General features: G+C 57.6%; 1 protein-coding gene across 1 annotated transcript in view; it reads right to left on the minus strand.

The window, feature by feature from the left end:
• TMC3 (transmembrane channel like 3) overlaps positions 1–25,421 on the minus strand; it is a gene marked incomplete at both ends in the record, with an annotated part of 44,531 nt that extends 19,110 nt beyond the window's left edge. Inside the window, 12 exons of the mRNA XM_079764223.1 lie at positions 75–153; positions 1,672–1,781; positions 4,751–4,898; positions 6,587–6,630; positions 8,638–8,785; positions 9,653–9,795; positions 9,899–9,997; positions 12,068–12,174; positions 12,802–12,883; positions 14,985–15,060; positions 23,259–23,402; positions 25,333–25,421. Of these exons, the coding sequence (XP_079620349.1) occupies positions 75–153; positions 1,672–1,781; positions 4,751–4,898; positions 6,587–6,630; positions 8,638–8,785; positions 9,653–9,795; positions 9,899–9,997; positions 12,068–12,174; positions 12,802–12,883; positions 14,985–15,060; positions 23,259–23,402; positions 25,333–25,421 (1,269 nt within the window). The remainder of the gene's footprint in view (positions 1–74; positions 154–1,671; positions 1,782–4,750; positions 4,899–6,586; positions 6,631–8,637; positions 8,786–9,652; positions 9,796–9,898; positions 9,998–12,067; positions 12,175–12,801; positions 12,884–14,984; positions 15,061–23,258; positions 23,403–25,332) is intronic.
• Positions 25,422–25,799: the final 378 nt, after the last annotated feature.

Raw genomic sequence — 25,799 nt, forward strand, 5'->3', positions numbered from 1 at the left:
GTGTGTATATCTGTGTGTCTGTCCGTCCGTCTGTCCGTGTGTGGCGCGGTTGGGGAGTTGCAGGGGGCACTCACCTCGGTGCTCATGCTGTTGACCTTGTCCAGGAGGGCGATGATGAGGCTGTAGAGGTTCCCCAGGTACAGCACCAGCACCCTGAGAGGCGAGGCCCGTGAGACACGCGACCCCGACGCCCAGGGCCCAGACCTGCCCCGGGGGGGCCATGCCGGGCGGCTGGGGCAGTGGCTGCCTTGCGGGGTCCCTCAGAGCCTTACAGGGGGGATAAAGCCATCGGGGGTCTGGGGCCTCTGGGTGCCCTCCCCTGGGGCACCGCGTCCTCACTGAGCATCACACACAGGGGAGCCGAGGTCGGGGCCGGCGCTGCTCCAAGGTGAGTGCAGACCCTCCATGCGACTGTCACGCATCTGGTTTTAAAACGTGTGTTTGTGTTTTTTTTTGCCCCAGCTGGTGTGGCTCAGTGGATAGAGCATTGGCCTGCGGACTGAAGGGTCCCAGGTTCGATTCCCGGTCAGGGCACATGCCCGGGTTGCGGGCTCCATCCCCAGTAGGGGGCTGCAGGAGGCAGCCGATCAGTGATTCTCTCTCACCATGGATGTTTCTCTCTCTCTCCCTCTCCCTTCCTCTCTGAGATCAATACATGTATTTTTTAAAAACCTGCCGACCTTGAAGAGGGACAGCCTGGCCCCCCGAGGTGGTGGTGGGAGGTCCGCCTGTGGGGCAGCTCAGTGTCACAGAGGGAGCGTCCCTGGCCAGTGGGCCAGGGCCGGGGCCGGGGTCAGGGTGGGGGCAGGCCCTGACCCTGAGCCCTCCCCAAACCTCCTGCTTTCATTTATGGTGAGGCCGGCCTGGCCCAGGGAAGTGGCTTCGCAGGTGGACTTGTGGTGGCCGCTCTGACCCCATGGGGGAGCCCAGGACGCCCCCTCGGGCTCCCGGCCTGCTGTTGCTCAGCCTGCGGCCCCCCAACCCCACCCAGCCCCCTGGGCTTAGCCACAGGAACCCCACAGTCCACGCTGGTGGAAGCTGTAAGCAAAGCTTCATGTTCCGCTCGTGTCTTAAATGCACGTGGGTCTCCTTCACCTCCCATCAGGCCGCTGAGGACCCGGCAGGGCGGGACCAGCACACACTCCTCACCTGGGTCCTCTCTCTCTCTCTTTCCCCTCCCCCTTCTCTCCTCCCCCCTCCTTCTCTCTCTCTCTCTCTCTTTCTCCCTCTCTCTCTTTCTCCTCCCTTCTCTCCTCTCCACTTCTTCCTCCTCCTCCTCCCCCCCTTCTCTCCTTTACATCCTGCTCATCTTGGATGCATCACAGGGAAGCTCTGCTAAGTTCTTTTATTTTTAATATATTTTTATTGACGTCAGAGAGGAAGGGAGAGGGAGAGAGCGAGAAACATCCATGACGAGAGAGAATCATGGATCAGCTGCCTCCTGCACGCCCCACCCTGGGGATCGAGCCCGCAACCCGGGCATGTGCCCTGACCGGGAATTGAACCCTGACCTCCTGGTTCCATGGTCGACGCTCAACCGCTGAGCCACGCCGGCCGGGCTGTGCTAAGTTTGGGGGACAGTGAAGCATCCTTGGCTCTCGATGGACTGGGGTTCCCGCCGTGGGACACAGGGGGGGGACCCACACCCAGCGCCTCCCACAGGCACCGTACCTGGCCAGCTGGAAGCGCAGCGTGGTCCGCGGGTGGTACATCTCCAAGGCGGAGATGAGGTCGAAGGCCGAGGGCGCGATCATGGTCACCAGGGAGACCACCACGCTCACCTGCGGAGACAGAGCTGCGTGTGCGCGAGGGCGGGCACCACACCCCAGCCTTCCCCCACCCTCTCCTCCCTTCCCCGCCGCCATAATCTGCCCTCAGCCCGGCCTGGGGCCAGGCGGCTCTTATGGCGGGGGGGGGGGAAGAGGGGGGCTCCCCCGAAGCTCTGCTACTTAGCTTTTTTTCTTTTCTTTTAAAATATATTTTAATTGATTTCAGAAAGGAAGGGAGAGGGAGAGAGAGAAACATCCATGATGAGAGAGAATCATTGATCGGCTGCCTTCTGCACGCCCCACACTGGGGATCGAGCCCGCAACCCAGGCATGTGCCCTGATCGGGAATCGAACCTGGGACCCTTCAGTCCACAGGCCGGCACTCTATCCACTGAGCCACACCGGCCAGGGCTGCTACTTAGCTTTTTGCAAAAGGCCACGGTACCACGGCTTCGTCCCGCCCGGGGACTATGCTTACACTGACCCCCCACACGGCCCTTCCCCAGCATTTCTGCCCCGTTTCCAATGGCCACGTCTTCCTGTTCCTGCTGCCCTGACCTGGGTGGGAGCGAGTGAGACAGCCCAGCGACTATGAACAACAGAAAAGGGACAGCAGAGAGCGAACTGATGTTCCTTCTCTTTTTATTTTTAATACATTTTTACTGATTTCAGAGAAGAAGAGAGAGAGAGAAACATCAATGAGGAGAATCACGGATCGGCTGCCTGCTGGACGCCCCCTACTGGGGGAAAAATTAGGAAATTGTAACCTTCCTCAATGATTTTCTAGTCATGGGAATCCTATCTAATAAAGAGGGAATATGCTAATCGACTGCCACACCCTCAAAGCTGGCAGTGCCCACAGCCACAAGATGGCAGTGCCCAGTCCCTTCAGCCACGCCCCCGCCCGGGCAGCAGGCACGCAGCATGGCCGGCATGCCCCCAGGTGTGTCCAGCCGCTCTGCATGCCTGCCTCCAGAGTCCCTAGTCCCCTCAGCCCCCCAGCCGCCCAGGGCCAGCCCGAGGGACAATCAAACAACTGATCAAGCAGGCTGCGTGGGGTGACCAGGTTGACAGAGGGGGGTAGTTGGGGGCAACCAGGCTGGTGGGGGGGCAGTTAGGAGTGACCAGGCCGGCGGGGGGGAGCAGTTGGGAGCAGGGAGGGGGCAGTTGGGGGCACCTGGCCAGCAGTGGGGGGCAGTTTGGGGAGACCAGGCTGGTTGGGGGGCAGTTAGGGGCAATCAGGCTGGCACACAGAGGCAGTGAGGGGTGATCAGGCCGGCAGGGGGGGCAGTAAGGGGCGACCAGGCAGGCAGGCAGGTGAGCGATTAGGAGCCAGCAGTCCAGGATTGTGAGAAGGATGTCCGACTGCCGGTCTAGACAGGCAGTCGGACATCCCCCGAGGGGTCCCCGATTGGAGAGGGTGCAGGCTGGGCTGAGGGGACACCCTCCGTGCATTAATTTCGTGCTCCGGGCCTCTAGTCTATATATATATATATATATAAAAGCCTAAGCGACTGTTACTACTGGGCAACCAAACGACCGGTCGACCGGTTGCTATGATGCACACTGACCACCAGGGGGCAGATGCTCAATGCAGGAGCTGTGCCCTGGTGGTCAGTGCGCCCCCACAGCCAACTTCCGTGGCTAGCCAACCTCCCCCCATCCCTCTGGCCAGCCCCAATGGGCCCTAATTGGAACTGGGAGAGATGGGCCCCAATCAGGCCCGATTGCTGGCCAGGCCGAGGGACCCCACCCGTGCCTAAATTCATGCACCGAGCCTCTTGTCTTCACATAGATGGAGAGGAAAATATGGTGGGGCTTTCTTAAAGGCAGGGGCATGGAGTTGGTTCAGGAGGCCCGACTTCTGTTCAGAAATGTGGAAGCCAGGCCCTGGCTCGTGTGGCTCAGTGGACAGAGCGTCAGCTCTATGTGGACTGAAGGGTCCCGGGTTCTATTCCCGGTCAAGGGCATGTACCTCGGTTGTGGGCTCCTTCCTGGCCCTGGCCCTGGTTGGGGCGCGTGCAGGAGGCAACCCATCGACGTGTTTCTCTCCCATCGATATTTCTCTCTCTGTGTCTCTCCCTCTCTCTTCCACTCTCCCTAAAAATCAACGGAAAACTATTCCCGGGTGAGGACTAACGAAAAAAGAAAGACAGAAGCCACACGAGTGCTCCCGGTTTGGCTCAGGGCTGACACACATCCTGCCGACCATGCAGCCGTATGCAGGCTGTAGCGAGATCCAGGTCTGGAAAGTGTCAGTGAGGAAAGACCGTCTGTGGGAAGCAGTTCACAGGCAAAAAAAAAAAAAAATGGAAGGTAAAGAACATGCACATGCATGAAGCTGTTTTGTTTTTTGTGTTTTTTTAAAATATATTTTACTGACTTTTTACAGAGAGGAAGGGAGAGGGAGAGAGAGTTAGAAACATCGATGAGAGAGAAACATCCATCAGCTGCCTCCTGCACGCCCCCTACTGGGGATGTGCCCACAACCAAGGTACATGCCCTTGACCGGAATCAAACCTGGGACCCTTCAGTCCGCAGGCCGATGCTCTAGCCACTGAGCCAAACCGGTTAGGGACATGAAGCTGTTTTATTGTTGTTAATCCTCACCCGAGGATATTTTTCCAGAAGGAGAGACAGAGAGAAACATCGACAGAGAGAGACACATCAATGGGTTGCCTCCTGCATGCACCCCGACCAGGGCCCGGGCTGGGGAGTAGCCTGCCACCGAGGTCCTGCCCTTGACCAGAATCGAACCCGGGGCCCTTCACAGGCCAACGCTCTATCCACTGAGCCACACTGACCAGGGCGTGAGGCTGTTTTGAATGAGTATCTTCCCGACTGAATATCTTCCCGACTTCAGCCCTGCCCACGGCCCGGCCCAGCTCCTGTTCTGGGACCAGCGGCTGGGATTCCCCTGCAGCATCTCTATGCCCCATGGAAGGCACGCCGGGAAAAGGGGGGGGGGGGCGCCGCGGTACCTCGTTCTTCTCCCAGAGCGTCAGCTCCTTCTTGGACTGCTCCAGCCGCTGCGACCGCTCCACCACGAAGTAGATGAGGTAGATGCTCCCCGCCAGCGACAGCAGCACCAGGATGTTGGCCACGACCCGCAGGCAGATGGTCACCGCCCTGCACAGAGATGGGCGTGAGGGGGCGCCCGCCACAGGGCTGAGGCCCGTGGGGGTGCCCGTGAGCAGGTGCGTCTGTCCGCGGGGACGTGCCTTCTCCTGGGGACCACCCTATCTCATTGGTTCTCTAGCTGAATGGCCCCACCTCCCAACATGGCCCCCAAACCTTGAGAAGAACCCCAGATCTGAGACTTCACCCTGGAAGGCGTGTCAACAAGAATTTGGTACCGAATGCCCTGGCTGGTGTGGCTCGTGGATAGAGCATCAGCCTGCGGACTAAAGGGTCCCAGGTTCGATTTCTGGTCAGGGCACATGCCCAGGTTGTGGGCTCAATCCACAGTAGGGGACATGTAGGAGGCAGCCGACCTATCTCATCATGGACGTTTCTATCTCTCTCCTTCTCTCTGAATTCAGTAAAAACCTGTAATAATATACTAATTAGACCTGACAGCCAAACAACCTTCTGGATGTCCTTCTGGATGGGGCAGAGACTGTTAGCGGTAATCAGGCAGGCAGGTGAGCAGTTAGGGGTGATCAGGCAGGCAGGCAGGCAAGTGGTTAGGAGCCAGCAGTCCCGGATTGCAAGAGGGTGCAGGCCGGCTGATGGACCCCTCCCCCCGTGCAAAAATTTTGTGCACCAGGCCTCTAGTATCCTATATAATAAAGAGGTAATATGCAAATAGACGATCACTCCAACACAACACACAAGATGGCCGCCCCCATGTGGACACAAGATGGCCGCCACAAGATGGCTGGCAGGGAAGGACAGTTGTGGGCAATCAGGCCAGCAGAGGAGGGCAGTTGGGAGGGACCAGGCCTGCAAGGGAGGGCAGTTGGGGGGGGACCAGGCTGGCAATGGAGGGAAGTTAGAGGTGACCAGGGCTTCAGGGGAGGGCAGTTAGGGGCAATAAGGTTGGCAAGGGAGGGCAGTTAGGGGTAACTGGGAGGGCAGTTAGGGGCAATCGGGCCAGCAGGGGAGCAGTTAGGTGTCGATCAGGCTGGCAGGAGAGTGGTTAGGGGGTGATCAGGCTGGCAGGAAGAAGCAATTAGAGGCAGTCAGGCAGGCAGGCAGGCAGGTGAGCAGTTGGGAGCCAGCAGTCCTGGATTGTGAGAGGGATGTCCGACTGCCTGTTTAGGCCTGATCCTGGTGGGATCGGACCTAAACAGGCAATCAGACATCCCTTGAGGGGTCCCAGATTGGAGAGGGTGCAGGCTGGGCTGAGGGACACACCCCCTGTGCATGAATTCCATGCACTGGGTCTCTAATATATATATTTTCAGTACTGTTTGTGTCCTATGACTTAGAAGAATGTTGTTGCTAAATACAGGTAATCTGAGCCCTAGCTGATGTGGCTCAGTGGATAGAGCATTGGCCTGTGGACCAAAGGGTCCAGGTTCGATTCTGGTCAAGGGCACGAACCTCGGTTGCAGGCCCTGGTCGGGGCTCGTGCAGAAGGCAACCAATCGATGTCTCTCTCTCTCATCGATGTTTCTCTCTGTCTCTCCCTCTCCCTTCCACTCTCCCCTAAAAATCAATGGAAAACACATGTCACAGTGCAGAAGCCTAGGTTTTAAGGACAAAGATGAGCTGCCTGGCGGTGTGTGAAAACAAGACAGAGCCCGCCTGGCGATTTCTGCGCCAGATTACACCAGCTTAGCAACGCTCTCCCATGGGGCCTGGGCACCTACAGGTTTTTGCTCTTCTTCTTTTCCTGTTCTTCCAGGATCGCCTCCTGCAGGGAGAGACCCATAAAGCATTTTCATTATAAACCTTGACATGTATTCCATGATCAGAAATGATTTAGTGCAAGCATGTCAAACGCGCAGGCGATGGGCTGCATGTGGCTCACAATGAATATTTTTGCGGCCCAGCCAATACAACGGTATGTAAGCAACGTTCTAATAAAAATGTCGTAACTTAATTTTTACAATATCCTGTTAGGGGCATAGTGGTTAGGGGCAATCCTACCTAATAAAGAGGGGATATGCAAATTGACCGTCACACCATAACACAAGATGGCTGTGCCCACAGCAGAGGCCGAGTTCCCAAAGAGCCTTAACGAGCAATCAGCAGGGACCTCGGCCTGGCACCAGAGCAGGGGACCTCAGGCCACACCCCTCACCCTGGTGCTGGGCCAGGTAACCTGAGGCTGTGCCCCCCACCCAGAGGGGCTTGACGGGGGTTGGGCCAACTGAGTCTGGGTCTAACCCAATGGGGGTGGGGCCAGGTGGGGCCAGGTCTCACGCGATTTCAAAGCGCATGTGGGTGGGCGGGGACTTGACTCTGGTTCCTGTAACGCGCCCCAGACTCTGACAGGAGGGAGATTTTCATGGACATTTCACTAATTTTCTTTCATCTCTAACACTTCTATTATAGAGAAAGGGTAAATAGCAATATTAAAATACTTCCTCTAATTAATTCCCTTTTAATGTGCATTAATTTCGTGCACTGGGCCACTAGTCATTAATAATGAACTACAACATTTGCTAATGACTGGACTATCATCATGTTGCATTCATGTCCCTCACGCGCCTTACGCGCAGGCGCACCATCTCTCCCCACTGACACCGGCAGCAAATGTTCTAGCAGCCGATGGCCACGTCCTTCGTCTCGGACTGACTGGCTTGGTGTGCGCAACAGGAAATACCTCGCTTTTGGAGAACGAGAGAAATAGGTTTATTTGCGTGACGCTTATTCATTTGTGCAGTGACTCAGTGTCTGGTAAGTTAATGTTCAAGAAAAAATATTAATCTTTATTAAAACGTTCTATTATTTTATGTTCACGATGACTCATTTCAGCCCTTGGTATTCAGCACGTCTCCATCGAAACAAACCTACGTTTCTATGAAAACGGAAGCTTTGGTTCTTTTGTGGCCAGATCCACGCAAACCTCGTTTATCTGGCCCGTGTTAGCCTCTGCGTGCGACATGCTTGGCTGAGTGAGTATGCGACATCATGGCTTGAAGTCTAGACTTCACGGTACAATTCTGTCGGTATCGATGCTTTAAATCACAATAAACGGGTCAAACAGAAAACTGGGGGTTGGGAAGGGGAGATTGGGGGGGGGGGGTGTGAAACTCTTTAGACATGTGATGTGATCCGAATCACGTTTTTCTCAAAAGGCAGCACCACTCGGCAGCCTGCTTGCCCAGCAGACCTGGACTCCGAAGGCCTTAACGGCACAGCCTTCTAAGCTCACCGCCAAAGCCGATGCCCCACATACAGGTGCTCATCCTTCCACCGTGTCCACGTGCAGCACGGTAGCAATCCGTTACGCAAATGACCCAAAATACGCACATTAACATTTTAGAGAGAGGAACTAAAATACAGCCGGGCTGGCGGCATGGCTCAGTGGTTGAGCATCGGCCTAGGAACCAGGAGGTCAGGGTTCGATTCCCCGTCAGGGCACATGCCCAGGTTGTGAGCTCCATCCCCAGTAGGGGGCATGCAGGAGGCAGCCAATCCATGATTTTCTCTCCTCATGGATGTTTCCCTCTCTCTCCCTTTCCCTTCTTCTCTGACATCAATAAAGACATATTTAAAAAATAAAAAAAAAATAAAGAAGCATTCCAATATTTCCTTCCTGTATCGGCTGGATGGTGGGGCAGGGCAGGGGCACGTCTGACGTCACTTGCTCTGGCTGTGCTGGTCTGAACAGCAGGGACTCTGTGCCCAGGGCCCCAGGCCGTGCCCTCCCTCTCCCCACCCCACCCCCCGGCGGCCTGCCCGGCCCACTCACCCGGATGCTGTTCACGATGGCGGCCGCCTTGCTCTCGGCGGCCTCGGGGTTCCCGATGAGGTAGTCCCAGGCGCAGAACACCCGCCAGCAGAAGGTGTAGTTGTCGCTGGAGGCGCTGGCGAGGCTCATGCGGGAGTTCTTGGCCATCCTGCCGATGGGACCACAAGGCGCCCCCGTGGGAGCCGGAGCATCACCTGCCCCCCCCACCCGGGCCCCTGGGGACCACGGGGACACAGCCCAGGCCTGTGGTCGGGTGACGCCGGGCGGGCACTGAGCCAGCCCGTGCCACCTCGTGCAGCTGTTACTGTGAAATCCTTTCTTTTTTTTTTTTACTTTTTAAAAAATTATTATTATTATTGATCTCACAGAGGGAGGGAGAGGAAGAGAGAGAAACATCCATGATGAGAGAGAATCATGGATCGGCTGCCTCCTGCACGCCCCCCACTGGGAATCCAGCCCACAACCCGGGCATGTGCCCTGACCCGGAAGCGAACCCTGACCTCCTGGTTCCTAGGTCAACACTCAACCACTGAGCCACGCTGGCTGGGCTCCTGTGAAATAAAGTTCTTTCCTTCGAGTACATCAGTCTTCCTGCAGCTTCTGCCCAGAGGGTACCCCCACCCCGCTTTGTCCAAAATGACACGAACCCGCTAAGATCTTTTTATTCCGGTCCCTCCGCACCCCACACGGGAGCTGCCCAGGGAGCGCTGGTTGAAACGGGCATCCCGCCCGGCCCGGGTGGCTCAGTGGTTGAGTGCTGACCTATGAACCTGGAGGTCACGGTTTGCTTCCGGGTCAGGGCTGGATCCCCAGGAGGGGACGTGCAGGAGCCAGCCTTTCCGTGATTCTCTCTCCTCATCGATGTTTCTCTCCCTTCCTCTCGGGAACCCATACAAATATCTGGCCTCCTCGGCGCCATCGGGGCAATGGGCCCGGCACGCCTTCGCGGGACGGGCTGACGGACACGATCCCATGCGATGGATCGATCGCACGGAGAGAAGGCGAGCGGCCGTACTTTCTCAGGAGGACGACGAAGCTGTAGGCGAACACGGCCATCCCCACCAGGAAGTACGCCAGGGGCAGCCGGTAGCCCGCTCTCCCGATCCGCCGCTCGCGGCCGTAGAAGCCGTAGAAGAGGACGGAGGACTGGAGGTAGCCCTGCAGGGACCGCACCCCACCCGGTCAGCTCCGACTGGGGGGGGCCCGGAACCGGGCCGGTCCAACCCCCCACCCCCCGAAGGCGCGGGCCGGGCCGGCTCACCCCCAGGGACCAGACGGTGTCCAGGTCCTGGGCGGAGGCGGCCTGGGCCGCGGGGATGCTCTTGCTGGCGGTGCTTCCGAAGGGCTGGCCTGCGATGAGCTGGAGAGAGAGGACGTCAGGCGAGGGGACGTCACAGGAGAGGACGTCAGGCGAGGGGACGTCAGGCGAGGGGACGTCACATGAGGGGACGTCAGGCGAGGGCACGTCACAGGAGGGGACGTCAGGCGAGGGCACGTCACAGGAGAGGACGTCAGGCGAGGGGACGTCACAGGAGAGGACGTCAGGTGAGGGGACGTCACAGGAGAGGACGTCAGGTGAGGGGACGTCACATGAGGGGACGTCACAGGAGAGGACGTCAGGCGAGGGGACGTCACATGAGGGGACGTCACAGGAGAGGACGTCAGGCGAGGGGACGTCACATGAGGGGACGTCACATGAGGGGACGTCAGGCGAGAGGACGTCACATGAGGGGACGTCAGGCGAGGGGACGTGGCGTGAGGGGACGTCACATGAGGGGACGTCAGGAGAGGGGACGTGGTGCGAGGGGATGTGGCGTGAGAGGACGTCAGGCGAGGGGACGTCAGGCGAGGGGACGTCACATGAGAGGACGTCAGGCGAGGGGACGTCACATGAGGGGACGTCAGGCGAGGGGACGTCACATGAGGGGACGTCAGGCGAGAGGACGTCACATGAGGGGACGTCAGGCGAGGGGACGTCACATGAGGGGACGTCAGGCGAGGGGACGTCACATGAGAGGACGTCAGGCGAGGGGACTGGCGTGAGGGGACGTCACATGAGGGGACGTCAGGAGAGGGGACGTGGTGCGAGGGGATGTGGCGTGAGAGGACATCGCGAGAGAGGACGTCAGGCGAGAGGACGTCACATGAGGGGACGTCAGGCGAAGGGACGTCAGGCGAGGGGACGTGGCGTGAGAGGACGTCACGTGAGGCGTCGTCAGGTGAAGGGACGTCTCGCGAGAGGTCCCGGGGTTAGGGGGGCGGGTTTCTGCCGGACCCTGGCTGACGGGAAATGAGCCGCGTGGACCGGATGTCCTTCCTGCCGGGTCAGGGCCCGCCTGTGCCCTCTGAGTTGCCCGTGTTCCCGTGGGGGGCGCTGCTGAGGGCCCTGGGCTCCCCCGATGGCTCGGGAAATGGCCTCTTTACTCTTATTTTCACCCACTTCCTGAGGATGAAGCTGAGTTGGGAAGGAGGTTTAATGTGAACAGGGTGTCGGCCAACTGGCCCACAGGCCAGGCCAGCCTGGCCCCTCCTTGGAGGGACTGAGAACTGAATGGGCTTCGTTTTTATTGAAATGGCGGGGGGGGGGGGGGGGATCGCCCTGGCCGGGGCGGCTCAGTGGGTAGAGCGCAGGCCTTTGGACCGAAGGGTCCGGGTTCCATCCAGGTCCAGGCCCCCGTCGGGCGCGTGCAGGAGGCAACCCATCGAGGGGTCTCTCTCACATGGATGTGTCTCTCTGTCTCTCCCTCTCTTGTCCACTCTCCCTGAAAATCAATGGGAAAATACCCTTGGGTGAGGATTCACAAAATTAAATTAATTAAAATGGTGGGAAAACTCCAAAGAAGGACGATGTCTTGCGACACAAGAATTGTATGGGGCTGATTTCAGAACCTATGAGCCAGCTCACTGTGTGCGAGCTATGCCCGCTCCTCCCAGGACCCTCCCCCCCCACGGGGAGGGCCAGCGTCTCATGGTAGGGCTCTCCCGGCTCTTTTATTTATTTTTCTTATTACTTTTTTATTTTTTGTTCATCCTCACCCGAGGGTATTTTTCCATTGATTTGTAGGGAGAGCGGAAGAGAGAGGAAGAGACAGAGAGAAACATCGATGTGAGAGAGACACATGGATGGGTTGCCTCCTGCATGAGCCCCGAACAGGGCCCTGGCTGGGGAGGAGCCTGCAACCCAGGTACGTGCCCTTGACCGGAATCGAACCCAGGGCCCTTTGGTTTGCAGGCCGACGCTCTATCCACTGAGCCACACTGGCCAGGGCTTTAACGGTTCTTTTGAACAAATGGCACCTTTTTCTCTCTCCAAAAGCTACACAATTTTGTGTGTCTTGTGTATTGGTCACCGTCTTGAGAATTTCCAGCATTTTTCTAAGGGGCCCTTTTTTCTTCATTGGAAGACGAATGATTTCCGGACGGTTCTCACCTCTGGGGCCACGATAAAAGCCCCCGTCATGACCGTGAGCACGATGTTGATCCCAAAGAGCCACCGCAGGAAGATGAAGTAGGAGGCCACGCCGGAGCCAAAGTGACCTGGGGGTTGGGGAGGGGGGAGAGAGAGAGAGAGAGAGCGAGAGCACCCAGTCATGTGCCCCCACAGCGACAGGTCTCCCGGAGCAGTGTGGGATGGTGTGTTTCTGTTTTCCAATTGTCCACCTTTCTCTCTGATTGATCTATAGTTTGTGTTTTTAAAAAAATACTTTTTATTGATTTCAGAGAGGAAGGGAGAGGGAGAGAGAGAGAAACATCCATGATGAGAGAGAATCATGGATCGGCTGCCTCCCGCACGCTACCTACTGGGTATCAAGCCCGCAACCCGAGTGTGTGCCCTTGACCAGGAATCGAACCCAGGATCCTTCAGTCCGCAGGCCGACGCTCTACCCACTGAGCCACACCGGCCGGGCGAGCTACAGTTTTTCACTCCACCCTTTTGGGTCTGTGTTGTGTCCAAGGAATGAGCGGATGGGACACCCGAGTCGCAGTGGGGGGTGGATGGTGTCTTCCGGGGCTGGTGGGAGGGACGCCTGTCCCCCATGGTCGTCCTGTGTCCAGCGGGGTCAGCCCGGGTGCGGTGCCCCGCGGCCGCACAGCATGAGGCCCAGGCCGCCAGCCCCCCTCCGCAGTCCCGCTGCCCGTCCGCTGCGCCCAGCGCCCACTCACTCTCGATCTTCTTGATCCTCGTCTCCCAGGGAATGAAGAGCACCGCGAAGTTACAGGCCAGGCGCGCGAACTTCCGCCAGAGCTGGGAGGAGGGGCAGGGTTAGGGCTGGCCTTCCTCACTCAGGCGATGCCCGATGACCTCTGACCTCGGGCACCAGGGTCCCGCCCGGAGGCGGGGCTCCCGGCACCTCCTTATGCCTTTAATTAGGACTTCACCTTTAAGATGCAATTGCTGCCCTGACCGGTGTGGCTCAGTGGCTAGAGCTTTGGCCTGCAGACTCAAGGTTCCCAGGTTCGATTCCGGTCAAGGGCATGTACCTTGGTTGCGGGCACATCCCCAGTAGGGGGCGTGCAGGAGGCAGCTGATCGATGATTCTCTCTCATCAATGTTTCTGACTCTCTATCCCTCTCCCTTCCTCTCTGTAAAAAATCAATAAAATATATTTTAAAAAATGATGCAATTGCTAAACGTTCCAAGATGTGTGTTTTTTGTTTGTTTTGTTAATCCTCACCCGAGGATAATTTCCCATTGATTTTTAGGGAGCGTGGAAGGGAGGGGGAGAGACAGAGAAACGTGGATGTGAGAGCGACACATCGATGGGTTGCCTCCTGCATGTGCCCTGACCAGGGCTGGGGTCAGGGAGGAGCCTGCAACCAAGATATGTGGCCTTGACCGGAATCGAACCTGGGACCCTTTGGTCCGTAGGCCAGTACTCTATCCACTGAGCCACACCAGCTAGGGCTGTAATCCTTCTATATAATAAAAGCCTGATATGCTAAGTGTCCAGTCATCTGGTTGGCCGTTCAACCAGTCAAAGCGTAATATGCTAATGATATGCTAAGGCTGCTCAACCGCTCACTATGACATGCACTGACCACCAGGGGGCAGACGCTCTGACTCTCCGACAGGTAGGTTAACTTGCTGCTGGGATTGAGTGAGACTGGCCCAATACACTCTAGAGCCTTCCCGCAGTCCCTCTCCGGCTGGCCAACCTCCCGCGTCCCTCCCTGGCTCCTATCGGGTCCCCGTGGGGTCTCTTGGCCTGGCCTGCGCCCTCTTGCAATCCAGGACCCCTCGGGGGATGTCAGAGAGCCAGTTTCAGCCAGAAGCTATTGCGTGCCCTGACCACCAGGGGGCAGATGCTCAACGCAGGAGCTGCCCCCTGGTGGTCAGTGCACTCCCACAGGGGGAGCGCTGCTCAGCCAGAAGCCCGGCTCACGGGGAACGGGCCTAAGCCGGCAGGCGGACACCCCCTGGAGGCTCCCAGACTGCTCAAGGGCACAGGCTGGGCTGAGGGACCCCCCTCCCCCCCTCCCCCAGTGCAGGAATCTCGTGCACCGGGCCTCTCGTGTCTTTATAACAGATAATTTCAATATGAACTCAGTTTAGCTTTGAGGAAGTGAATGGGAAAACAAGAAACAAAAGCCTTAGCATTGTGTTGCACAGTGGGCGTTGGAATACGCCTGTATCTTTTCTTTTTTAAATATATTTTATTGATTTTTTACAGAGAGGAAGGGAGAGGGATAGAGGTTAGAAACATCAATGGGAGAGAAACATTGATCAGCTGCCTCCTGCACACCCCCCACTGGGGATGTGCCCGCAACCAAGGTACATGCCCTTGACCTGAATCGAACCTGGGACCCTTCAGTCCGCAGGCCGACGCTCTATCCACTGAGCCAAACCGGCTAGGGCTCTTATTTTTTTTTTAGGGAGAGTGGGAGAGAGAAGGAGAGACAGAGAGAAACATCGATGTGACGGAGACACAGCGATGGGTTGCCTCCTGCACGCGCCCTCACCAGTGTCCGGGCCGGGAAGGAGCCTGCAACCGAGGTACGTGCCCTTGACCAGAATCGAACTCGGGACCCTTCGGTCGACAGGATGACGCTCTATCCTCTGAGCCACACCGGCCAGGGCTGTATCTTTCTCTTTACAAGAGCACATGGGGAGGGAGACCCCCACATGAGGTGGATGAGTCAGGAAGTGGCGGGATGGGTCTGGGGGGAGGGACCGTTTCTATGGCTTAGGCTCTCTCGGGTCACGGGACAGTGTCCGGGACGGAAGCCGAGGTTTGGGGCCACGCAGCCCCCCTGCCCAGCTGACCGCGCACGCCTGTGCCCACACCCAGCCGCAGGGGCGGGTGCCCAGGCCGAGACCAGGCGGGGTACCCACACGGGGTCCTTACCTCCGCGCCCGCTGCCTGGTAGCCGCGGGTCCTGGTCAGCCGCCCCTCGAACCGCAGCACGATCTCCTTCGCCCGCCTGCGGGGACAGACGTGGCCCTGAGCGCCTGCACCACAGTCACCGTCTCCCAAAGGGCGTGACCGTCCAGCAGGCACAGGGCCCGACCACGCGGGACGGCTGCTGGGGGCGGGGGTGTGGGGTGCAGCCGTGCAGGACTCCCATCTCCCGGGCTCTGGTAACTGGGAAACTCCCTTAAAAAGGATGTTCTGAGCCCTGGCCAGTGTTGCTCAGTGGATAGAGCCTCAGCCTGTGGACCGAAGGGTCCCGGGTTCGATTCCTGGTGTTAATGTAAAAAAACATGGAAACCTGTAAAGAATTTTTGTGAGTTTATTGGAGCCAAACTGTCGACAATTGCCGGGAAGCAGAACCTCAACGGATGGGGATGATGCTCCGGAGAATTGGGGTTCCATCTGTGTTTACACATTGCCATCGAAGGAGGGACGCAGGTGGGTGACATGAGATCCATTGGGGATGGACCAGAGAGGCGGGAGCAGGCAAAGCGGGGAACCCCTGGGATTGGATAAAAAGTGAAATGATGGACACACACTCAGGTGGGTGCAGGGACAATTCACATGACAATGAGGGGATGTGTGGTCTCTGTCCTGGCGCCCGGCACAGTAGGCTGTGCCCCAAGGGGTCCGGGAAAAGGGGAGTTACAAGGTACCCAGACATTCCAAGGGTGTGTTATCCCAGATGCAAACAGACAGACGGGCTCCGTGAAGGCAAAGGCTGACATTGTCCGGGAAGACGCCGGCCTAGGAGGTGACCCCCCACCATCCCTGCTTCTTGTTCAAGTTTAAGTTCAGACCATCCTGTGGGGTGACGTTAGGTCTCTGAGTTTGCAAGGCCGCCATGCAGGCCTCCCCTGAGCTGTCAGGTCACACATGGCCCCGTTCATCCACAGTGGTCAAGGGCACATGCCTGGGTGGCGGGCTCGATCCCCAGTTGGGGGCGTGCAGGAGGCAGCCGATCCATGATTCTCATCATTGATGCTTCTCTCTCTCTTCCTCTCCCTTCCTCTCTCTGAAATCAATAAAAGTATATATTTTTAAAAAGTATTGTCTGAGAGATCAGACCCGTGGTTACCCGAGATGGAGGGCGGAGGTCAACATAGACGTCAATCGAACCATCAGGCTGTATGCCTTACACTGACCCCGTGGGGTCTCTGTCCACTGCTTCTCCACAAAACTGGGAAAACGTATCTCCTTTACCATTTAAATGGGTCGATTCGCACAAAATGACGAATCGACACCCAACTCAATGCTAAACAAACCACGGTTCTCCGGTTTCACTGGGAAATAATTGTGAGACGATTTCCACGTGTGGGCGAAAGGGGCCATGTGTGACCTGACAGCTCAGGGGAGGCCTGCGTGGCGGCCCTGTAAACTCAGAGACCTGACGTCACCCCACAGGATGGTCTGAAATTAAACTTGACCGAGAAGCAGGGGTGGTGGGGGGTCACCTCCTAGGCCGGTATCTTCCCTGACAAGGTCAGCCTTTGCCTTCACGGAGCCCGGCTGTCTTTTTGCATCTATATATATAAAAGCCAAACCACCGGGATGATAGAATGACCAAAATGACCAGAACAACGAGTCGCTATGCACGCACTGCGGTGGCCAACTGGCCGGATCAGAGCCCTGATTGGCCCCTACAACGTCCCGAAGCCCCTCCCCCAGGCTGGCTCTGCCCCTGATTGGCCCCCCAACCCCAATCGGGGTGGGGTCAGCGGCCAGCCTCCCACGGCGCCTCCCCCTGGCTGGCCCAGCCCTGATCAGCCCCCCACCCCGATTAGGGGCAGGGCTGGTTGGCCAATCTCCTTCCTGCGTCCCCTACCCTGGCTGGCCAGGCCCCGTTCAGCCCCAATTGGGGCGGGACAGCCGGACCCCACTGGTGCACGAGTTCGTGCACTGGGCCTCTAGTCTATAATAACACTAGAGGCCCAGTGCATGAGATTCGTGCACTTGGGGGGGGGGGTCCCTCAGCCCGGCCTGCACCCTCTCATTTTCTGGGAGCCTCGGGGGACATCCTTAGCGCTGCCGCAGAGGTGGGAGAGGCTCCCACCACCACTGTGTTCGCCAGCCGTGAGCCTGGCTTGTGGCTGAGCAGCACTCCCCCTGTGGGAGTGCACTGACCACCAGGGGCAGCTCCTGTGTTGAGGGTCTGCCCCCTGGTGGTCAGTGTGCATTATAGCGACCGGTCATTCTGCCGTTCGGTCAATTTGCATATTAGTCTTTTATACTATAGGATACCCTTGTAACGCCCCTTTTCCCAGACCCCTCGGGGCACAGCCCAATGTGCTGGGCGCCAGGACAGAGACCACAGATCCCCTCATTGCCATGTGAATTGTCCCTGCACCCACCTGAGTGTGTGTCCATCATTTTACCTTTTATCCAATCCCAGGGGTTCCCCGCTTTGCCTGCTCCCGCCTCTCTGGTCCGTCCCCAATGGATCTCATGTCACCCACCTGCGTCCCTCCTTTGATGGCAATGTGTAAACAGATGGAACCCCCATTCTCCGGAGCATCATCCCAATCCATTGAGGTTCTGCTTCCCGGCAATTGTCCACATAAACTCACAAAAACTCTCTGCAGGTTTGAGTGTTGTGACGGTAACACACAGTAGGTCCCACTAACACCATCCTCTGATGTGGACCCGAAGACCACAAATGCCCCATCAGAGCCCTTGGGGTGGATCCCAGCTTCCCTGCTCACGCCCCACAGTCAGCAAGTCCCTTACTGACCTTGCAATCAAAGTTGGGGCCACACCCCAAGGGAGTGTACTCTGGGGGAGCACCCCCCATTCCCGTAGGGGCAGGCAGGACTCACTCCTCTGGAATTCCTGGAAGCAGACAGTGCCTCAGCCCCTCCCTGACCCTCCCCACCCGCGCCCTGCACTCAGAGCACCTCCTTCCGGAAAAAGGCGCCCTCAGCTTAATGCAAGGGAGCGAGAGGGGTGTGTGTTCACACCCACAAACCGCCTGACACGCCCCTCGGAGGGCCCGGTAGCCATCAGGGAGGAGAGCGCCCTGAGGCCCAGAGAGCAGGCGTGGAGAGTGCTGGGAGGAGGGTGAGCCGACCCGAGGGGCAGCGTCTCCCTGGGGAGCCAGGGACCAGGGCCGATTCCGGGACTGACCACAGGCTCAGAGATGTGGGCGACAGCCCCCCAGGCAGGGCCGCGGCCCCAGACTCAGAGCCTGGGTCCCCGCTGTCAGGGGCCAGGGGTCAGCGTTCAGCTGCCGTAGCTTCTCCAGGTGACGGGGCGGACGTGTGGGAACAAAGCATTCTTTCTCTGTGTTTTTTGTTTTGTTTTGTTATTTTTTTAAATTTCTCACCTGAGGATATTTCCCCATTGACTTTTAGGGAGAGTGGAAGGGAGAGGGAGAGACAGAGAGGAACATCGATGTGAGAGAGACACATCGATGGGTCGCCTCCTGCTCGGCCCCGGCCAGGGAGGAGCCTGCCACCGAGGTCCATGCCCTTGACCAGAATCGAACCCGGGACCCTTCGGTCCACAGGCTGGCGCTCTATCCACTGAGCCACACTGGCCGGGCAGGATAAGGGATTTCAAATGCAGGCGCTCAGGGGTGAGCGGCTCTAACCTCAGCCCCCTCCCCGGCGTCTGGGGGCCTCCCCGTGGGGTCAGCGTGAGAGAGAGGAGCCGCAGGAGGGAAGCGGGAAGCCAGCCGGTGGCGGAGCGGGTGGTGGGCCCCCTGTCTGACCCCGCGACCTTTCCCGCCCTCGGCTGGCATCTCCCAGGAGGCCCAGGGCTGCAGGGCCGGCTCCCTCCAGCCCCTGGGAGGGAGGGCGGAGGGCAGGGCACCGCCCAGCAGGTCCATCGGGGATCCGCGCCTCTGTGAGCGGCTCACTGCTCCCTCCGGCCCGGCTGGAGGCCAGAGCCGGGAGGGGAGAGGGGCCCAGCGATTCCCTCCAGTGTGTGCGCACACATACGTAACCCAGATACACACACACACACACACACACACACACACGGGACCCGCACACACATATAACCCAGCTACACAACGTAACCCACCTACACACACACACACACACACACACACACACACACGGGACCCGCACACACACACATGTAACCCAGACACACACACACATGTAACCCAGACACACACACACACACACACGGGACCCGCACACACATATAACCCAGCTACACAACGTAACCCACCTACACACACACACACACACACACACACACGGGACCCGCACACACATATAACCCAGCTACACAACGTAACCCACCTATACACACACACACACACACACACACACACACACACACGGGACCCGCACACACATATAACCCAGCTACACAACATAACCCACCTACACACACACACACACACACACACGTAACCCAGACACACACACACATGTAACCCAGACACACACACACATGTAACCCAGACACACACACACACACACACGGGACCCGCACACACATATAACCCAGCTACACAACGTAACCCACCTACACACACACACACACACACACACACGGGACCCGCACACACATATAACCCAGCTACACAACGTAACCCACCTACACACACACACACACACGGGACCCGCACACACACATGTAACCCAGACACACACACACACATGTAACCCAGACACACACACACACACACACGGGACCCGCACACACATATAACCCAGCTACACAACGTAACCCACCTACACACACACACACACACACACACACACGGGACCCGCACACACACACATGTAACCCAGACACACACACACATGTAACCCAGACACACACACACACACACACACACACACACGGGACCCGCACACACATATAACCCAGCTACACAACATAACCCACCTACACACACACACACACAGACACACACACACACACGGGACCCGCACACACATATAACCCAGCTACACAACGTAACCCACCTACACACACACACACACACACACACACACACACACGGGACCCGCACACACATATAACCCAGCTACACAACGTAACCCACCTACACACACACACACACACACACACACACACACACGGGACCCGCACACACATATAACCCAGCTACACAACATAACCCACCTACACACACACACACACACACGTAACCCAGACACACACACACATGTAACCCAGACACACACACACATGTAACCCAGACACACACACACACACACGGGACCCGCACACACATATAACCCAGCTACACAACGTAACCCACCTACACACACACACACACACACACGGGACCCGCACACACATATAACCCAGCTACACAACGTAACCCACCTACACACACACACACACACACACACACACACACACACACGGGACCCGCACACACATATAACCCAGCTACACAACATAACCCACCTACACACACACACACACACACACACACACGTAACCCAGACACACACACACATGTAACCCAGACACACACACACATGTAACCCAGACACACACACACACACACGGGACCCGAACACACATATAACCCAGCTACACAACGTAACCCACCTACACACACACACACACACACACACACACACGGGACCCGCACACACATATAACCCAGCTACACAACGTAACCCACCTACACACACACACACACACACACACACACACACGGGACCCGCACACACATATAACCCAGCTACACAATGTAACCCACCTACACACACACACACACACACACGGGACCCAGACACACACACACATATAACCCAGACACACACACACACATGTAACCCAGACACACACACACACACACACACACACACAGGGGACCCGCACACACATATAACCCAGCTACACAACGTAACCCACCTACACACACACACACACACACACACACACGAGACCCGCACACACATATAACCCAGCTACACAACGTAACCCACCTACACACACACACACACACACACACACACACACGGGACCCGCACACACATATAACCCAGCTACACAATGTAACCCACCTACACACACACACACACACACACACGTAACCCAGACACACACACACATGTAACCCAGACACACACACACATGTAACCCAGACACACACACACACACACACACGGGACCCGCACACACATATAACCCAGCTACACAATGTAACCCACCTACACACACACACACACACACACGGGACCCGCACACACATATAACCCAGCTACACAACGTAACCCACCTACACACACACACACACACACACACACACACACGGGACCCGCACACACATATAACCCAGCTACACAACATAACCCACCTACACACACACACACAAACACACACACACACGGGACCCGCACACACATATAACCCAGCTACACAACATAACCCACCTACACACACACATACACACACACACACACACACACGGGACCTGCACACACATATAACCCAGCTACACAACATAACCCACCTACACACACACACACACACGTAACCCAGACACACACACACATGTAACCCAGACACACACACACATGTAACCCAGACACACACACACACACGGGACCCGCACACACATATAACCCAGCTACACAACGTAACCCACCTACACACACACACACACACACACACACACACGGGACCCGCACACACATATAACCCAGCTACACAACGTAACCCACCTACACACACACACACACACACACACACACACACACGGGACCCGCACACACATATAACCCAGCTACACAACATAACCCACCTACACACACACACACACACACGTAACCCAGACACACACACACATGTAACCCAGACACACACACACATGTAACCCAGACACACACACACACACATGGGACCCGCACACACATATAACCCAGCTACACAACATAACCCACCTACACACACACACACACACACACACACACACGGGACCCGCACACACATATAACCCAGCTACACAACATAACCCACCTACACACACACACACACACACACACACACACGGGACCCGCACACACATATAACCCAGCTACACAACATAACCCACCTACGCACACACACACACACACACACACACGGGACCCGCACACACATATAACCCAGCTACACAACATAACCCACCTACACACACACACACTCACACGTAACCCAGACACACACACACATGTAACCCAGACACACACACACATGTAACCCAGACACACACACACACACACACGGGACCCGCACACACATATAACCCAGCTACACAACGTAACCCACCTACACACACACACACACACACACACACACACACACACACGGGACCCGCACACACATATAACCCAGCTACACAACATAACCCACCTACACACACACACACACACACACGTAACCCAGACACACACACATGTAACCCAGACACACACACACATGTAACCCAGACACACACACACACACACACACACGGGACCCACACACACATATAACCCAGCTACACAACGTAACCCACCTACACACACACACACAGACACACACACACACACGGGACCCGCACACACATATAACCCAGCTACACAACGTAACCCACCTACACACACACACACACACACACGTAACCCAGACACACACACACACATGTAACCCAGCTACACAACGTAACCCACCTACACACACACACACACACACACGTAACCCAGACACACACACACACATGTAACCCAGACACACACACACACACACACACACGCGGGACCCGCACACACATATAACCCAGCTACACAACGTAACCCACCTACACACACACACACACACACACACACACACACGGGACCCAGACACACACACACGTAACCCAGATACACACACACACATAACCCAGACACACACACACATAACCTAAATGCACACATATATAACCCAGATATACATGTAACTCACACACATGTAACCAACACACATGTAACCTACACACACATAACCCAGACACACATACGTAACCCAGACAACACACACAAACACACATAACCCCCTGCACACACATAACCCCACACATACATATAAACCCCCTCTCTCACACACACACACACACACACACACACACACACACACACACACACGGGACCCAGACACACAAAAAGGAGGTGACACCCGGAGGCTCTGCCTGCCCATCGCACAGGGTCTGCCTCCAGCCATCCATCAGAGCCCCGCCTCCATTGGAGCCCCCGTGTCCCGTCCGTCCGTCCGTCACAGCCGCCTCACCGGAGCGCCCGCAGCTTCTGGCGCATGGCCCAGGGCCGGCAGCGGATGTTGGCCATGAGGTCCTTCTGGAACTGCAGGCTCTGGAAGATCCGCTCGGGGTCGCTGCTGTCCCCCACGTCGGCGGGCAGGCCGTCCTCCCCGCCGCTGCAGGAGGGAGGGAGGGAGGGAGGGGGGCTGTCAGGGGCTGCGTCCAGCAACGCCCTCCTGCCACCAGGGGTCGCTGCGGAGTCAGTGCAGCCTGCCCGGAGGGAGGGAGGGGGGAGGGGGAGGGGGGAGAGAGGAGGGGAGAGAGGGGGGGAGCACCCGCAGCTAGCAGCCACGGCCTCCCTCGCTGGGGTCGGCGAGGGCACCCTGTCCCGGGATGAGAGATATTCCCGGAAGGCGCCAAGGAAGGGGACAAGAGCATCTTCGGTGGCCCCCGGCCTCTCCCAGCCCCGAAGAGCCGGCGGGTCCCAGCGACAGGACGACCCTCACCCCGACTCTGGTGTAAAACACATAGAGCCTGGCCTCCGGCTCCGGGGCCGAGGGTCCACCCAGGAGCCAGGAGGTCAGGGTTCGATTCCCCGTCAGGGCACATGCCCGGGTTGCGGGCACATCCCCAGGGTGGGGCGTGTCGGAGGCTGCCGATCCGTGATTCTCTCTCATCATGGATGTTTCTCTCTCTCCCTCTTTCTCCCTCTCCCTTCCTCTCTGGCATCCATAAAAATACACGGAGTGTCCAGATGATGATGATCTCTGAACGCATGATTATCTGGCCACTCGGTGTATATCCTATAGAATAAAAGGCTAATATGCACATTGTCCCCTCGACCAGGAGTTCGACCAGCAGGCAGGCCGGCCAACCGCCATGTCCCCTCCCCCTGGCCAGGCTGGCCGGACCCCACCCATGCACGAATTCATGCACTGGGCCTCTAATGTACACACACACTGAGTGTCCAGATTATTATGCGTTCAGAGATCATCATCATCTGGCCACTCAGTGTGTATCTAACAATGAAATAAAATAAAAATAAAATAGAAACCAAACGCTGGCCCCAGAGACCCCACCCCTCGCTGCCGTCCCACTCGGATCCATTGGAAATCTGACCTCACGGAGGGAGAGGAGGAGCGGTTTCCACGAACAGGAGACGCGCTCAGGGAATGAAGGTGGGCGAGCATTTCAGGGAAACGGCTCTCTGGGAGAATCATTTCTCCACGTGCGGCCGCGCCATCCCAGGAACACCTGGGGGCGCCCGTGAGTGCCCCTCTCAGGTGGCCTGGGTGCGTTCAGCAGTTCAGCCACGGCTGTTTCCTCAGGGATAGCTATTCTGTCATTATCACTATTCTTGTTAACCCGCCCCCGAGGGTATTTTCCCATTGACTCTCAGAGAGAGGGAGAGACAGCGAGAAACGTCGATGTGAGAGAGACACATCCATGGGTGGCCTCCTGCACGTACGTGCCCCGATCAGGGACCCGGGCCGGGGAGGAGCCTGCCACCGAGGTGCATGCCCTTGACCGGAATCGAACCCGGGACCCTTCGGTCTGCAGGCCGGCACTCTACCCACTGAGCCACACCGGCCGGGGCCCCAGGGAGACAAAGCCATCCCTGCGCTTCCCCCCCATTTAGAGGGTTTCCCTGTTGGAAGAACAGCTTTGCCCAAGCCCTCTGAGTGCATGGAGGGCTCATCGACTCTGTAAATATGGAACAAGTGCGAACAGACCCGGCTCCCCAGCCGCCCGCAGCCCCTGCCAGCAGACACCGGCTTATGAAGACAGATATTATTATCTTCTCTCTGTGGCCGCCGCCGCCTGAGCTCAGGGGAGGGACCCCGGGCGCCTGCGGCCTGGCCGGCAGGGAGCCAGGGGGGTGCAGGTGTGGGGATCCGGGGTCCTGGCTAGGAAGCAGGCAGCGACGTCCCCCCCCCCCCCACCTGCACCTGCGGAGGCTGCCCCCGTGGCAGGTGCATAGGCACCTGGGGGAGGGGGTGTCTGACTGAGCAGGATGGGGACTCAGCCCTCAGGTCAGATGGGAGCGAGGCCTCCCCCACCAACCCCACACCCCTGCCCTGGTGCCCCCCACGCTGCCCGGCTCACCTGAGCAGCAGGGACTCGGGGCACAGGTAGTGCTGGCTGGCATTTCTCCGGGTGCCTCTGGGGCGCTGGGACGCCCTGGAGGGTGTCATGGAGCGGAGAGGTGGTGGGGATCCCTAGGGGTGAGCAGGGCGCGGGAGGAGGCGGCAGGGTCTGCTCAGGAAGTTTCTAGACGGGCTGCCAGCTGCTCCCCCTCTTTTCCCAGAGCAGGACTGCCTGCAGCCGGGGCTGGGCAGGGAGAGGCCAGAGGCCAGGCATGAATATGCATGCTCCTCATGAATATGCATGCTCCTCATGAATATGCATATGCACATTGTTCATGAATATGCATGTCGCTCATGAATATGAATGTTTGCCACAACTATGAATGATAAGGTGGGGGCAGCAGCAGACACTGGCCTGAGTCTAGCCGTCCAGGTGGTGGGCGTGGCCAGGTGATGTAGGCGTCACCCAGGATTCACATCTGGGAC

This window comes from Cnephaeus nilssonii, assembly GCF_951640355.1.
Source record: "Cnephaeus nilssonii genome assembly, chromosome: 24".
NCBI classification, from domain to species: domain Eukaryota; kingdom Metazoa; phylum Chordata; class Mammalia; order Chiroptera; family Vespertilionidae; genus Cnephaeus; species Cnephaeus nilssonii.